Here is a 13,870-nt window from a genome sequence, read left to right as displayed (position 1 = left end):
CTTATGCTGGCAAAATGTTATAGCCACCCGCCTCCCAGCCAAATGGATTGCTACTGCATTAGTCCCACAGCGATGCATAGGAAAGGTCCAGAAAATGGGGGATTTGTGTTACACGGTTTTTTTGTGTGTGGTAATTGTTGCAAAAACAATTGTTCTTTTGTCTCCAGGTGGCACAGGTGTACTGTGGTGGCTGTATGCAAAGCAAAGAAAGTCTCCCAAAGAAACAGTCCTCCCTGAGCAGCTGCAGATAGCTGAAGACAATCTTCGGGCCCTCCTCATCTATGCTATTTCAGCTACAGTGTTCACAGTGAGTATAGGTTTAGGTGTATCTTTCAGGTCTATGTTTTTATTTACAGGAGATCATTAATGGAGTAGAAACTCACCTCTAGCTATTGCATGCCTAACCTTGATCTCCGTTAGATAAAAATCTGTCCCACAAAATATGACACACTACAAAGTCTTCAGAAGGTTGTCCTAATTGATGAGTGCTATTTGATGCAACGTTTTATTCTGCAATACCTGCTTTTTGAGAAGATTTTCACCTAGAATATTTACATTATCATTTACTAGTAAGCATATATACTCTTACAGGCATAATGTAATCTATTTACTTTTTAAAAAGTAGTTCTCTTTACTATAGAAAAGTATGTTAAGAAAAAAGTCACTTCATATCATTTATTTGTTTACTAATTAGTTTCTCATTTTTTTCTTTCAAACTTTTAACAGTATTTCAAACATATAGGTGAGCTTCACTGCCTACCCACACTATATAGTCAAATTACGAATTAACATGTGGTAAAATAATCTATACTCATATCTTTGGCTCATCTTCTCCTCTCTGAAAAAAGGAAAAAACATCTCAGTCCACTTCTAGGTATAATCCCAAGCTTTTTATTGTTGCATTAGAAGCAAAACAAATAAAGCCACCATAAAACCACTGGTGCCAAAAGATATTTGTTTGTTATTATTGTGCAAATATTTATTAATCATCTTTTAAACACAATTTTCTGTACCAGGTGTCAGAGCAGGAGGGTGGGGGGCTGGCGAAAAAGGGTAAATCTCCAATGGATGCTGTACTTAGGAGCTCTTGGCCTCCAGGGAGAAGCGGTACGGTCGTGGCATGTGGTCCTCTCGCCTACTTTTCAGAATGACAAGCATGTATCTAGTCTAGTAAATTAAGTGTCTCATCCTGACTGACAAACACCACATTTTGACTCCTAAGGAGCGGAGAAAGGAAAAGTAAAATAATTCTAGGATTTATTAATAAATTGAGAAACCTCTTTATTTAGCTTTAAAGGACATTTTCAATATGCAATTGAAAATAAGTGCTACAAGAGGGATAGCAGACTGATAAAGTATTATTGGATTCAGAGTATGAAACTTCCATGATTTAGAATGAAGGGTTACATTAAAAATATCCGCCATTGTTCAGTTTCTATTTTCACTACTTAAAACAGTAACCGGATCCTTTCCCTGCATTCTCTCCGCACAGGTTATCTTGTTCCTGATAATGTTGGTTATGCGCAAGCGTGTTGCTCTCACTATCGCCTTGTTCCATGTGGCTGGCAAGGTCTTCATCCACTTGCCACTGCTAGTCTTCCAACCCTTTTGGACTTTCTTTGCTCTTGTCCTGTTTTGGGCTTACTGGATCATGACTCTTCTTTTTCTTGGCACTACTGGTAAGAAGATATTTTGCTTCTTTCTCTTAGTACTGCATCTGATTTGCATTAAAATATTTAAAATATCAAAGAGATTTAATTCTTCAGATATTTATTGACTATAGTCTAACAGCCATCAGAACTAGTAGCAGTTATGGCTCTTCAATGACTCGTTTTCCAGTCATGATTTTTAGATCGTACTAGCAAAGTGGGTGTATACCAGATAAAACCTGAAATTGCACCCTAGTTTTGGGATGGTTGTGGATTTGAAGTAAGCTGCTATATTGACTCAGATGCTGACGTAGACATTTGGATCCAACCTGTGATGAACTAATGAATGGAGTGCCACTTTGGCGTTGCCTCAAATCCCGGTTACAGCTAAAGATCAGCTTGCTTCCTTGGGATTTTCTAGTTTGCAAATGACCTGAATCTAGCTAGAGCGCCTAGTGATGATAGTTTATAGACTCTGAGATTTGCTTGTAGCCATACTTAATATCAAAGGTTATACCTAAATGGAATTCATTGTGAGGAGTGGTGTAAGGGTAGTGAATGTGTATGTAACTTCTCTGGCCCTTCGGTACACATTCACCAATTGAATACAATATGAATTTCTGTACTTTGCTAGTAATTTAGGTCTATAATTATTGGCCAAGTAATAGCTCCGAAAAGAAAATTGAAGTATTTGAAAATTCATGCCTAAACTAAATAACTGATAATGTGGTAAGTTATTGTTGGAAATGAGATTAATCTCTTGAATTTAATAGCCATATTTTTTGGTTTACACTTTATGTGCTTCTTCTTTTCTTTGATTTTTTTTTTTCCTAGGCAGTGCTGTTCAGAATGAGCAAGGCTTTGTGGAGTTCAGAGTGTCTGGGCCTCTGCAGTACATGTGGTGGTACCACGTGGTGGGCCTGATTTGGATCAGCGAATTCATCCTAGCCTGTCAGCAGATGACAGTGGCGGGAGCTGTGGTCACATACTATTTTACTAGGTGAGAATTTATACTTGTCAGGAAACTTAAGATCATCTAAGTGATTGTGCCAGGAGGGAATGGAACTGAGGCTTCGAAGAGTTTCATTTCTTTAAAAAGTAATTGGAAGTGAGTATCATAAAATGTTATAGTTGATCATTCTGGAAGGTAGAAAAATGAGAGGTCGTTATTTTATTCTTTACACTTTTTTAAAACTTTCTCAAAAATTAATCAAAATGGCAGGCCATGGTATAACATAAATTATATTTAGCGGAAGAATATCTTGTAGTAGGGCCTTGTGTACTTTTGCTTTATATAAAAGCCCATCAAAGGACAACAAGCGTTTTTAATTTGGATCAGAACAGTTGTGTGACTCCCTTTCCTAACTTCAGAGCTGAATATAAGCTGTGGGCCTTTTAGTTTTCTATTATAATGAAATACCAGATCTAGACTGAACATCTTTTTAAATTTAATATTTTGACTATACAATTAACTCCATAAGTATTTACTAATAAGAGCTTTCAAAGCACAGTTTTATTTAACTTAAAATATTAGAGCATAAGAACTCCATGAAACTACCATAGAGAAATGAAACATTAATTTTATATGGTACACCTGTAGCATTTATATTTGTTGTGCTATATTACTTTGCCATTTTGTCATAAAGCTCTGAATAAGAAAAATGAACCAATTTTTTACTGCATTGGACTCTAAACCATTCCTGTGTTTCCATCCTAGTCTAGCCTTTGTTTTCATTGTCTTTTTGGTTATTTTACAAATAGGGATAAAAGGAATTTGCCATTTACACCTATTTTGGCATCCGTGAATCGCCTGATTCGTTATCACCTGGGTACTGTGGCAAAAGGATCTTTCATCATCACGTTAGTCAAAATTCCACGAATGATCCTTATGTACATTCACAGCCAGCTGAAAGGAAAGGTAAGGGGAAAATGCTTTTCTGGACTTTCCGTGGGCACATTCCAGACTTCAGTTCTGTATGTAGTAGAGCACCCAATGAGGTTTTAAGTAAAAAGTTGCGAATGTTTTCTTCGAAGTCCCAGCAAAGTGGAATCCAGTTCTTCCCACCTTGTCCCCCACTCTTGCTCTCCATATGCTCTGGCAAAATCCATCTCATCACTGGTTTCCAAAAGTGTCCTGTGCTTCTCTTCCTCTGTGTCAGTTCACACACCTTCCTCCTTAGAACCACTTCCCTGTCCTTGACTGTGGAAATAACATGCATTTCAATATAACTTAGCTCAAATGCCGCCTCTTCCTAGAAACTTCCTCCATTCCTCCCACCTCCCAAATGATGTTGTCTCTCTCTGTTTTCCACTCTCCTAGCATCAGTATCCATATCATATTCTGATTCTAACCTTCTTTATGTTTAGCATTTTTTTCTTTCCTACTAGGTTGTAAGTTCCTTGCTGGTCTTATATACCTCACTGTATCGTATGTATAATAGGTACTAAATAAATGTTCAACTGATTAAAAATAATCTAGCCATTACATTTTGAGGGAAAAAGAGAGGGTGTGGAAGCTTTGAAGCGTAGGTTGTGATTTTTTTAATTTTTACTTATTTTTCTAATATTTAGAGTATCCTTTATGATGGTTTGATTCTTTGTTTTTTTAATTATTTCAACTTTTCCTTCTTTCCAGGAAAATGCCTGTGCTCGATGTGTGTTGAAATCTTGCATTTGTTGCCTCTGGTGTCTTGAAAAGTGCCTAAATTATTTAAATCAGGTAAAATATTTTTAAAATAAATCTAACATTCATTTCAAAGATAGGTTTGTTATTTCTTCTTCCAAGATAAAATGATTGCGATTAATTAAAGATGTTAATGTTTTTCTCATGCTGTTGTACGTTGTACCTTGATCAAGTATACCTATTTCAATCATACTATTATTTCTAAAAGTGACATGTTTTTACCGAGGTTCACTATTAATCAATTGTAATGCATGGATAAACTATCATTAGGAGTCCTCTCTTAGGAAAGACATTTCTCTCTTCTCCCGTAGTTCACATCCTTTCATCTTTGATTTTCCCTAAGAAGCTGTCTACCCTAACCCATAGTTCTTTAATTCTTCCTTAAAAAATAACTTGGAGTTGAGCCAGAGCAAACAAGTGGTTAGGCCACACAATGTCAGTTCTCTGGGCCACTAGTTTGTTGCCACTGCTTTAACGGATTTAGAAGATAATAAATAGTAAAGGAGCATGTCGATAGGGAAGTGGAGTGGTAGGCCAGTCGTTTTGCAGCAAAGGATGAAGTCCCCAATCCCAACCCATGCACCATTGCCACACAGCATAGGAAACACAGCTGTCTTCAAAAAAGAGCTTTCGATTTTTAAAATGAGCCATTTAGTATGGCAGCACAGGTATTAGAGTTTTGCCAATAAACAGAGTGAACTGTGAACTGCCCTTTGTTTCTGTGGATGCTTATCTTCATGTGACGTGAAGGTGACTATATATCTAACAGGCAGAATTCACTTTAGGTAGAGAGATTGTTAAAGCAGGAATCTGTTTCTCTTGGGCGTTGGATTACTCGGGCCATGGTTTACCTTAGCTCTATTTGGAGATAGTACACGTAACACTGGAGGGTATCTGCTCTCTGGCTGATAAGCTCTTAAGGTTAAAAAGCTTTTCTCTACTTAGCATGAGTGGGAGTTGTAGAGCATATTCTTTGAGCACGTACTACCTGATACTATACTAAGCACTTTATGTACATTATCACTTTCTCTCCGCAACTCTGTAAGGAAAGCTCATCTCCTCTGTTTTATAGATGAGAAAATTGAGACTGGCATCTCCATCCAGGCAGATCACATAATCTAGAGGTGGAGAAAGTTTTCAAATCTAAGTTTGCCTAGCTCTTGCCCTGATAACACACTGCCTTTTGTATAAATACATACGTGTTTTGTGCAATATAAAGAAAACTGAAGTGTAGTTTATTTCAGAGAATATGCAAGCATCTCACATTTTCATGTATCATGCTATAAACTAAGACAAGGGATGATTTTAAAGGCAATCGATTTAAGATTTGCAACATAGGTTTAATCCTGATGACTCTTAAAAAGTCTAAAACCTTAGGACCAAACTGAATGAAATCTGTGGCATAAGTTTGACTTTGTGTCCCCTCCATCCCTCCCTCAAAATAAGAAAGGGATCATTTTAATTGCCTTTTCCCTTATTTAATATATACTGATCCACACACAGAGTTGCACATATCCTATTCCCCTTTTCCTACCATTACTGTCTAGTTTGCCCTTATTGAGTTACATGTAATATTTTCAACTTTAAGAGAATTTCTAGGTCCTTAAGTAAAGAAAGGAAAGAAGGTGTGAACGTGTGGAAGCTGTGCTGTGGGACAGGTGCCCAAGCAGGCCTGCCTGTGTTACCTGATGGTGACCCTCTGCCCTAACATAGTTCTTCCACATGATCACTACTTTTTCACTGAATCCTGTCACACAAAAATGCTATCGGTGACCACTTGGGCTAATAGGCATCCTTTTAGAAAGATTCCTGGATGGTGATCATCTTTTATTTTGCTCTGGGAATTGAACAGTCTCCAGCCTATGTCCTGCCTGAGCAGAAGTTGGGCACGAGCAAAATGTTAATCAGTGATACCTTTCTGTGGGCAGTTTAGCGCAAGATCAGGAAGGCTATCTGAGAAGAAGGTGAGGGGGCTCTAAAAATCTCAACTAAGTAGTCTGCAGAAAGCTCGGAGAGCAGTTAATAGGGAAAGCTGCAAAGGCCTCAGAATTTCTTGAGAACCTTAGCGTGAATCCTTTTAGACTAGGAAGTATAGAATCGGAGAGAAATTTTATTGACCTGCTGTGATCTGCAGCACGTTTTTCTTCCTGAAGAGGTCATCTTGACCTTGGTGTATCACATGCAGCTCATCTAACTGCCCTGGGAGTGGGAGAAAGCTTATAAAATATCCACTTACTGTTCTCAGTTAGGTTAAATACAAAGGAGTTGCACAGATCTGTAGGAATATTGCCAAGAAAGCTAAATTTCTCTGAGCCAATCCTACCCTGGAACTGGGGAGTAGAGAAAAGAAATAATTTCTGCCTCCTTCTATGTCTACAGATAAATAGGCTTCTGCTGTAAAAGTAGATGGGATGGGATGAGTGGGGCAGGGTGGGGGGAAGAAGAAAGAAGCAGCAGAGGAGGAATTACAACAGTTCTCAAATAAACTGACACTTCTGAAAACTAATGAGGGCAACAAAAAAGCTTTTATAATTTAGTTAGGAAGTGCTGCACCTACTCCTACAGTCAGCTGGCCTGATGATAAGAGGAGAGAGATGGAGTGTGTGGACCCTCTCTTCTGTCTCCTCTTTCAAGGAAAGTCATGTTCAAACTGCAAATGGTAGAAAGGGCACAGTTAAGAGAGTTGTCTCTCTTTATTGAGGGGGTGGGATTTAAGACAGTCTGTAATTGACTTAAGTGTGTTATCCAATATCCTTGATTCTAGACAGTATAATGCTTTTTATGCTTTAGGAAGCCCCTCATAACCAATGTATATGTAGTTAATATGGTAGGGTATTTTCCTCTGAAAACCTGCTGTTAAATACGGTTGGCCCTGTGTGTCCCAGTATTCTGTATCTGCAGGTTCCACATTTCATAATTAACCAACCACGGATGGAAAATATTGAGGTGGGGGGATGGTACTTCGTTGCTGATGTGTACTATGTAGTAAGGCCTATGATGGTTGCGTCTGTACTGAACATGTACAGACTTTTTTTCTTCTCATGATTCCCTAAACAGTGCAGTAAAACAACTACCATGCTTCCCCGAAAATAAGACCTAGCCGGACCATCAGCTCTAATGCGTCTTTTGGAGCAAAAATTAATATAAGACCCAGTATTATCTTATCTTATCTTATCTTATCTTATCTTATCTTATCTTATCTTATCTTATATAAAACCCTGTATTGTATTATATAATATAATATTGTATAATATTATGTTATATTATATTATACTGGGAGACCCAGTATTGTATTGTATTGTATTGTATTGTATTGTATTGTATTGTATTATATTATACCAGGTCTTATATTAATTTTTGCTCCAAAAGACGCATTAGAGTTGATGGTCCAGCTAGGTCTTATTTTTGGGGAAACGTGGTATTTACATAGCATTTAATTGTATTAGGTATTATAAGTAATCTAGAGATGATTTAAAGTATACGGGAGGAGGTGTGTAGGTTATATGCAAATGCTGCACCATTTCATGTTTGGGACTTGAGCATCCTTGGATTTTGGTATCATCAGGCATTTTGGAGCCAATCTCCCACAGATACCGAGAGACCGTTGTAACTGGTTCATTAGTCTCTTGAGCATGTCTTAGAATAGTGGTAGTAAATATTTTGGCTTTATGGGCCATATAGTCTCTGTCACAGTAGTTCAGTTCTGCCATTGTAGCACAAAAACAGCCATAAACAATATGTAAACAAATGAAGATGGCTATGTTTCAATAAAACTTTATTTGCAAAGTAGACAGCAGGAGAGATTTGGCCCACAAGCAGTAGTTTGACAACCCCTGCTCTAGAAAAATTGTTAAATGTTTTGTACATAGGGAACTGATGAGAACTGGGAACTAGTTACGGTTTATTGAAAATAGATGCATCTAGGGCAGAGTTACTATTACACAAGATCAATAGTATGGTTTATTTTGATGTCATTGAGGCATTTTGTGGAATGTTTCAAAAAGAGCTTTGTAGAAGATGAAGAAATGTGGGCCACTGCTGTTAGGTAGTTAACTCTTTGGTGCCTAATATCTTTTTTTATTTAATTGGGGTGACATTGGTTAGTAAAATTATATAGGTTTCAACTGTACAATTCTATAATACTTTATCTATATATTGCATTGTGTGTTCACCACCCAAAGTCAATTCTCCTTCCGTCACCATATATTTGACTTCCTTTACCCTCTTCTACCACCCTCCGCCCTCCTTACCCTCTGGTAACCACTAAACTGTTATCTCTCTATGAGTTTTTGTTTGTCTTGTTTGTTTGTTGCTTTTAGTTTTATATCCCACATATGAGTGAAGTCATATGGTTCTCCACTTTTTCTTTCTGATTTATTTCACTTAGCATGATGATCTCAAGATCCATCCATGTTGTTGCAAATGGCAGTATTTCATCTTTTCTTATGGATGAGTAATATGCCATTGTATATATGTACCACATCTTTATCCAATCATCTATCAAAGGAAACTTTTGTTGTTTCCATGTCTTGGAATAATGCAGCAAAAAACATAGGGGTACATATATATAGCATATATCTTTATGGATAAATGTTTTCAGATTTTTGGGTTAGATCCTCAGAAGAGGGATTGCTGGGTCATATGGTAATTCTATTTTTAATTTTTCAAAGAACCTCTATACTGTTTTCCATAGTTGTCTCTCTATGAGTTTTGTAAACTGGCTGTGCCAGTTTGTATTTCCACCAGCAGTGTATGAGGGTCCCTTTTTCTCCACAGCCTCTCCAACACTTGTTTTTACTTGTCTTGTTGATAATAGCCTTTCTAACAGGTATGAGGTGGTATCTCATTGTGGTTTTGATTTACATTTCCCTAATAACTAATGAAGTTGAGCATATATATCTGTTGGCCATTTGTCTTCTTGGGAGAAGTGTCTGTTAGGTCCTCTGCCCATTTTTTAAATTGCATTATTTGTTTTTTTGCTGTTGAGTTATATGAGTTCTTTACGTATTTTGGATATTAGCCCCTTATTGGAGGTGTTACTTGCAAGTATCTCCTCCCATTCGGTTGAGGCATCTTTGTTTAGTTGATGGTTTCTTTTGCTGTACAGATGCTTTTTAGTTTGATATAGTCCCATTCATTTATTTTGCTTTTATTTCCCTTGCCTTTGAGGTCAAATTCATAAAATCCTCTCTAAACCCAAGTTCCATAACTTTAGTACCTATACTTTCTTCTGTGCAATTTATTGTCAGATTTATATGGGATCACAAAAGAACCTGAATAGCCAAAGCAATCCTGAGAAACAAGAACAAGGTCAGAGGTATCACATTCTCTGACTTCAAATTATACTACAAAGTGACAGCAATCAAAACAGCATGGTGTTGGCAGAAAGACACACAGACCAATGGAAGAGATTTGAGAACCCAGAAATAAACCCACAAATATATGGGCAAGTAATTTTCAACAAAGGAGCCAAAAACATGCAATGGAGAAAAGAAAGCCCTTTCAATAAATGGTGCTGGCAAAATTGGAAAGCCACATGCAAAAGAATGAAACTAGACTGCTGTCACCGTATACCAAAGTTAACTCAAAATGGATTAAAGACCTAAATATAAAAGCTACTATTTTTAAAATGATAAACCCTGGCAAGATATCAATAGAAGAGAACAAGCAGGAAATGAATGCCAATAGAAAAACTTAATGTCGTATATGTTAGCTTTTGAGATAAAAATACCTGAAAACTTAATGTAGTAATATATTCTGATAATTAATTACAATTTGTGTGATAGAATTTCATCTATTAAAATCATTCTATGTTTCTCAGAAGGAACCACAAGTTCCTACTGCTCTGTTACTGAAAAAAGGTTATGAACCTCGAGTAGTGATCTTCTCAGAACAGTGCTCTTTTCTTGGCCCTGAAATGCTCTGTATTTTAAATCAATAAATTTGATCATGTAATGGCAAATTAAATTTTTGATGACTCACACCTCGTCTCCATACCAGGTTCCTAATAACTAACAGGCCTACAATTGGAACATTCATCCTTTAAAGACTATCTCTCCCAAGCTCAGTATTTAAAGTTTTATAGACAACACAATATAAAGTAAGCCCTTTGTGTCCAGCAGTTTTCCAGTAACTTTAACATTTTGGACCCACCAATAATAATTCTTAAGTCCACACTTAAAACCAAAAATTACTCAGGGCCAAAAGTTTTAGCCACAAAGTCCATATACTTTTCTAAGACTCAGACATAGTTGATATTATAGTACTTATTCACATCTCCAGAAAAATGTCATGCTATTCTAAAATGTAATATGAAAAAGGACAAGCACAATCCGAGTCTGTGCCTGGTGGGTCAGAGAGGACATTGAGCAGCAGAACAAGGTATAATTAAATGAAAGTGTGTCACCTGGGACTCGGTACAACAAAGGACAGAAAGCCAGCTCAGTCTGGCCTAAGAAAGAGAGAGTGATGAAGGAAGGAGGGGGAGAGATTCTTAGCAATTTATTAGCTTCTGTAATTGAAAAGTCCAGAAATCTGTCCAGTTCCTAATGACGTAAATATCATCACCAAGTGCAAATACCTGGTTTCTCTGTGATCTGACTTCCGTGCTGTTAGCTTCCCTCCCCCTCAGCTTCAAACTGTGACCTCCAGCAGCTCCAGGTTTCCCCCCGTACGTTGGCAAAACAGCCATGGCTATCCATACCCTCACATCTCAATAGCCAGGAAAAGGAGAAAGCTTCTCTGTCAGGAGCACCTATCAATGAAAAAGGAAACTTCTTTTTCCCCGAAGCCCAAGGGAATATCTTTTTGTTTCTTTCATTGGCTCTGATTAGTTTCTATGCCAGTTCTGAACCCGTCATTGCCTACCCCCACAGCTGAAGGTAGTGTCACCTCCACAGAGACTCTAAGAGAATGAGGAAGGCTGTTTTCTCAAATGAGAGTTTGGGTCCTGCACCCAGAATGGCAGGGTATAAAATATTGGGCAACAAACAGCTATCTACTACGAGAGCTGTGAGAAGGGACAGCATAGAAGAAAGCATCGAGGAGATGATAGGTGTTCCAGATAAAACAACACAGCAATCTGATGCCTTTACATCTTTGTGTAGCTTTTAAAGCATCACTGAGATGGTAATAATGCATCACTGATATTCACAGTGATGAACCTGAGACATCTAGGAAAGGCCAAATTATTTTTGATTTACTAAGACGGGGAAGAAGTGAATGGATGTTGGAAAAGTTAGTATGTGTTTCAGTTAACACCAGTGTTTTTGAAGGACCAAGACTAAGGCAACTGAAAAAAATTCTTTTTACCGTATCAGGGTGGTTTTCGTTTGTCTGTCTGTCTGTCTGTCTGTTTGTTTGTTTGTTTGTTTGTTTGTTTTTAACATATCTCATATTTTCTTGTGCATAATCTTAATGTATACCTCACCAAACCGTGGGTTTAATTTTGAAATATTTTTTATTAAGCTGTGCTTAATGATGCTTGGTTTATATCTTAAAGTAAGATTGCTTTTGTTGATGAAAATATTGTTTTGCTTTTGTCCAGAATGCATATACAGCCACAGCTATCAACAGCACCAACTTCTGCACCTCGGCAAAGGATGCCTTTGTCATTCTCGTGGAGAATGCTTTGCGAGTGGCTGCCATCAACACAGTGGGGGATTTCATGTTATTTTTAGGCAAGGTAAGACCAAGTATATTATCTGAGACATACAGTAAATTTTTATGCATATATATATATATATATATATATATATATATATATATAATTATTTTTTATTTTTTCTTTAATTTCAAAAATATCCAACCCACCAAAAAACTAAAAGTAACTTAATATATAGCAAGCACTTACAAAGCCGTTCATACGTGTTAGGCACTTTTCTAAGTACTTTACATGTATTGTGCTCATGTAGCCCTCACAACAAATTTATAAAGGCACCTCTATTATTATCTTTTTACAGATGGGAAAACTGATTTTAACCACGGAGTGCTTAAGTACTTTGCCTGTGTTTCTCCTTGTGTATTTTCAACTGGAAAGAATTAAGAAAGTCTGTGTAGTGGTTAAGGGTGTTAAATCTAGAGCTTGACTGCCTAGATTTAAATCCTGGCTCTTTCGCTGACTAGCTGTGTGACCTGAGGCAGGGTTCATAACCACTCTGTGCTTCAGTTGCTCATTTATAAATTTGGGATAATAAGAATGCCAAAGCCCTAAGGTTGTGAGGAGTAGACTCGTTAATACGTGTAGTGTATCTACATTGCTTGACACATTGTAAGTTCTTGAGGAATGTTAGCTGTCATTGTACGGTATATGAACCCCTTTAAAATAGAGCTGTTGGAGAATGAGACTTAACTGTCCTTAAAAGTGTCTGAGAAGAGGTCATTTATTCTATAATACTATCAAAATCTGTAAAATAATAGATAACATTATAATTAGATTTTATTGTATCTGTATTTCAAACCGTAAAATACTCAGAAAACCTGAGTTAAGTAAAAGACACCACCACTGGAACCTATTAACTTACTGGTTTTACATATTCCTTCCCACTGTTTTTTCATAGGCTCATATTTCTATGGTATAAGAATCATAGCATACATACCTGTTTCTTCTGCCCTGTTCACTTCGCATACATTTTCATATTGCTTTGATATTTACTCATTGTCATAATAGTCAGTATTTTATCAAATGCTATTCTTAAAATTCTCTTGCTACTGAACACTTAGTGGCATTTTCAAAGTCATTGCGCTTTGAAATGTTTTTGAAAGGAAAAAATATTTGGTGTAAAGAGGCAGATAGCTTTGTGCGGTTTTAAGTTCTTAAGCAGCTGTCATCTAAAAAGAATTCTAAAATGATACAGATTGTTATTTATAAAAGTTCTAATTAAACTTATATTATGACTGTTGCATTTGTTCTTGTAATGATTTTACAATAAAAGGAGATATTTTATAGAAAGGATTGAATGATTTAATCCACTGTTAAAGACAGTATAATGTCTGACACTTATTAACTGCTACTATCATTTACATGCTATATGATTAGTTCTAGGAAGCTTCAGAATTTTTGCTTATTTTTTACATATTTATAATTTATCCCTACTGCTAAGAAAGATATGAAGCACCTTAAAATAAAAACGAGGTCTGACAATTAGGTTCACGAACTTGCCACTGTGCGCTTACGTTGGCAGCTCTGTACACACAGCTTATTTCATAACCTTGGTATATCAGTGTCTCAACTGTGTTCATGTTGACATGTGGCGATGTTTTGCTGAGTGGTGTTCATCATTGTTGTTGCATGTTTTTGTGTGCTGTCTTGAGAATGTCTGAGCTTGGATTAGAGCAACGAACAAACATTCAGTTTCTTGTTAAATTTGGCAAGAATGGAAGTGAAATCAGGGACGTATTAGTCCAAGTTTATGGCCATAATGCCATGAAGAAAATAGCAGTGTACAAATAGATTAAACATTTTTCTGAGGGGAGAGAATGTGATGAAGAAAGGTCAGGGTAGCCAGTTATGAGCAGAACTGACAAAAACATTGCAAAA

The 13,870-nt window shown here is 36.8% G+C and overlaps 1 protein-coding gene across 3 annotated transcripts in view; it reads left to right on the top strand.

The window, feature by feature from the left end:
* The window catches only part of SLC44A1 (solute carrier family 44 member 1), a 177,762-nt gene that overhangs the window by 114,611 nt on the left and 49,281 nt on the right, over positions 1–13,870 (top strand). For all 3 annotated transcript variants that reach the window (XM_074330783.2, XM_074330782.2, XM_074330784.2), the window contains exons 8-13: positions 168–307; positions 1,493–1,679; positions 2,484–2,649; positions 3,411–3,567; positions 4,285–4,368; positions 11,879–12,016. In XM_074330783.2, the coding sequence (XP_074186884.2) occupies positions 168–307; positions 1,493–1,679; positions 2,484–2,649; positions 3,411–3,567; positions 4,285–4,368; positions 11,879–12,016 (872 nt within the window). The remainder of the gene's footprint in view (positions 1–167; positions 308–1,492; positions 1,680–2,483; positions 2,650–3,410; positions 3,568–4,284; positions 4,369–11,878; positions 12,017–13,870) is intronic.

Source organism: Rhinolophus sinicus, chromosome 16, assembly GCF_057876585.1.
Source record: "Rhinolophus sinicus isolate RSI-liver-muscle chromosome 16, RSI-T2T, whole genome shotgun sequence".
Lineage (NCBI taxonomy): Eukaryota > Metazoa > Chordata > Mammalia > Chiroptera > Rhinolophidae > Rhinolophus > Rhinolophus sinicus.
The sequence above is the reverse complement of the archived record's forward strand: the minus strand, read 5'-3'. Positions and strand labels throughout refer to the sequence as shown.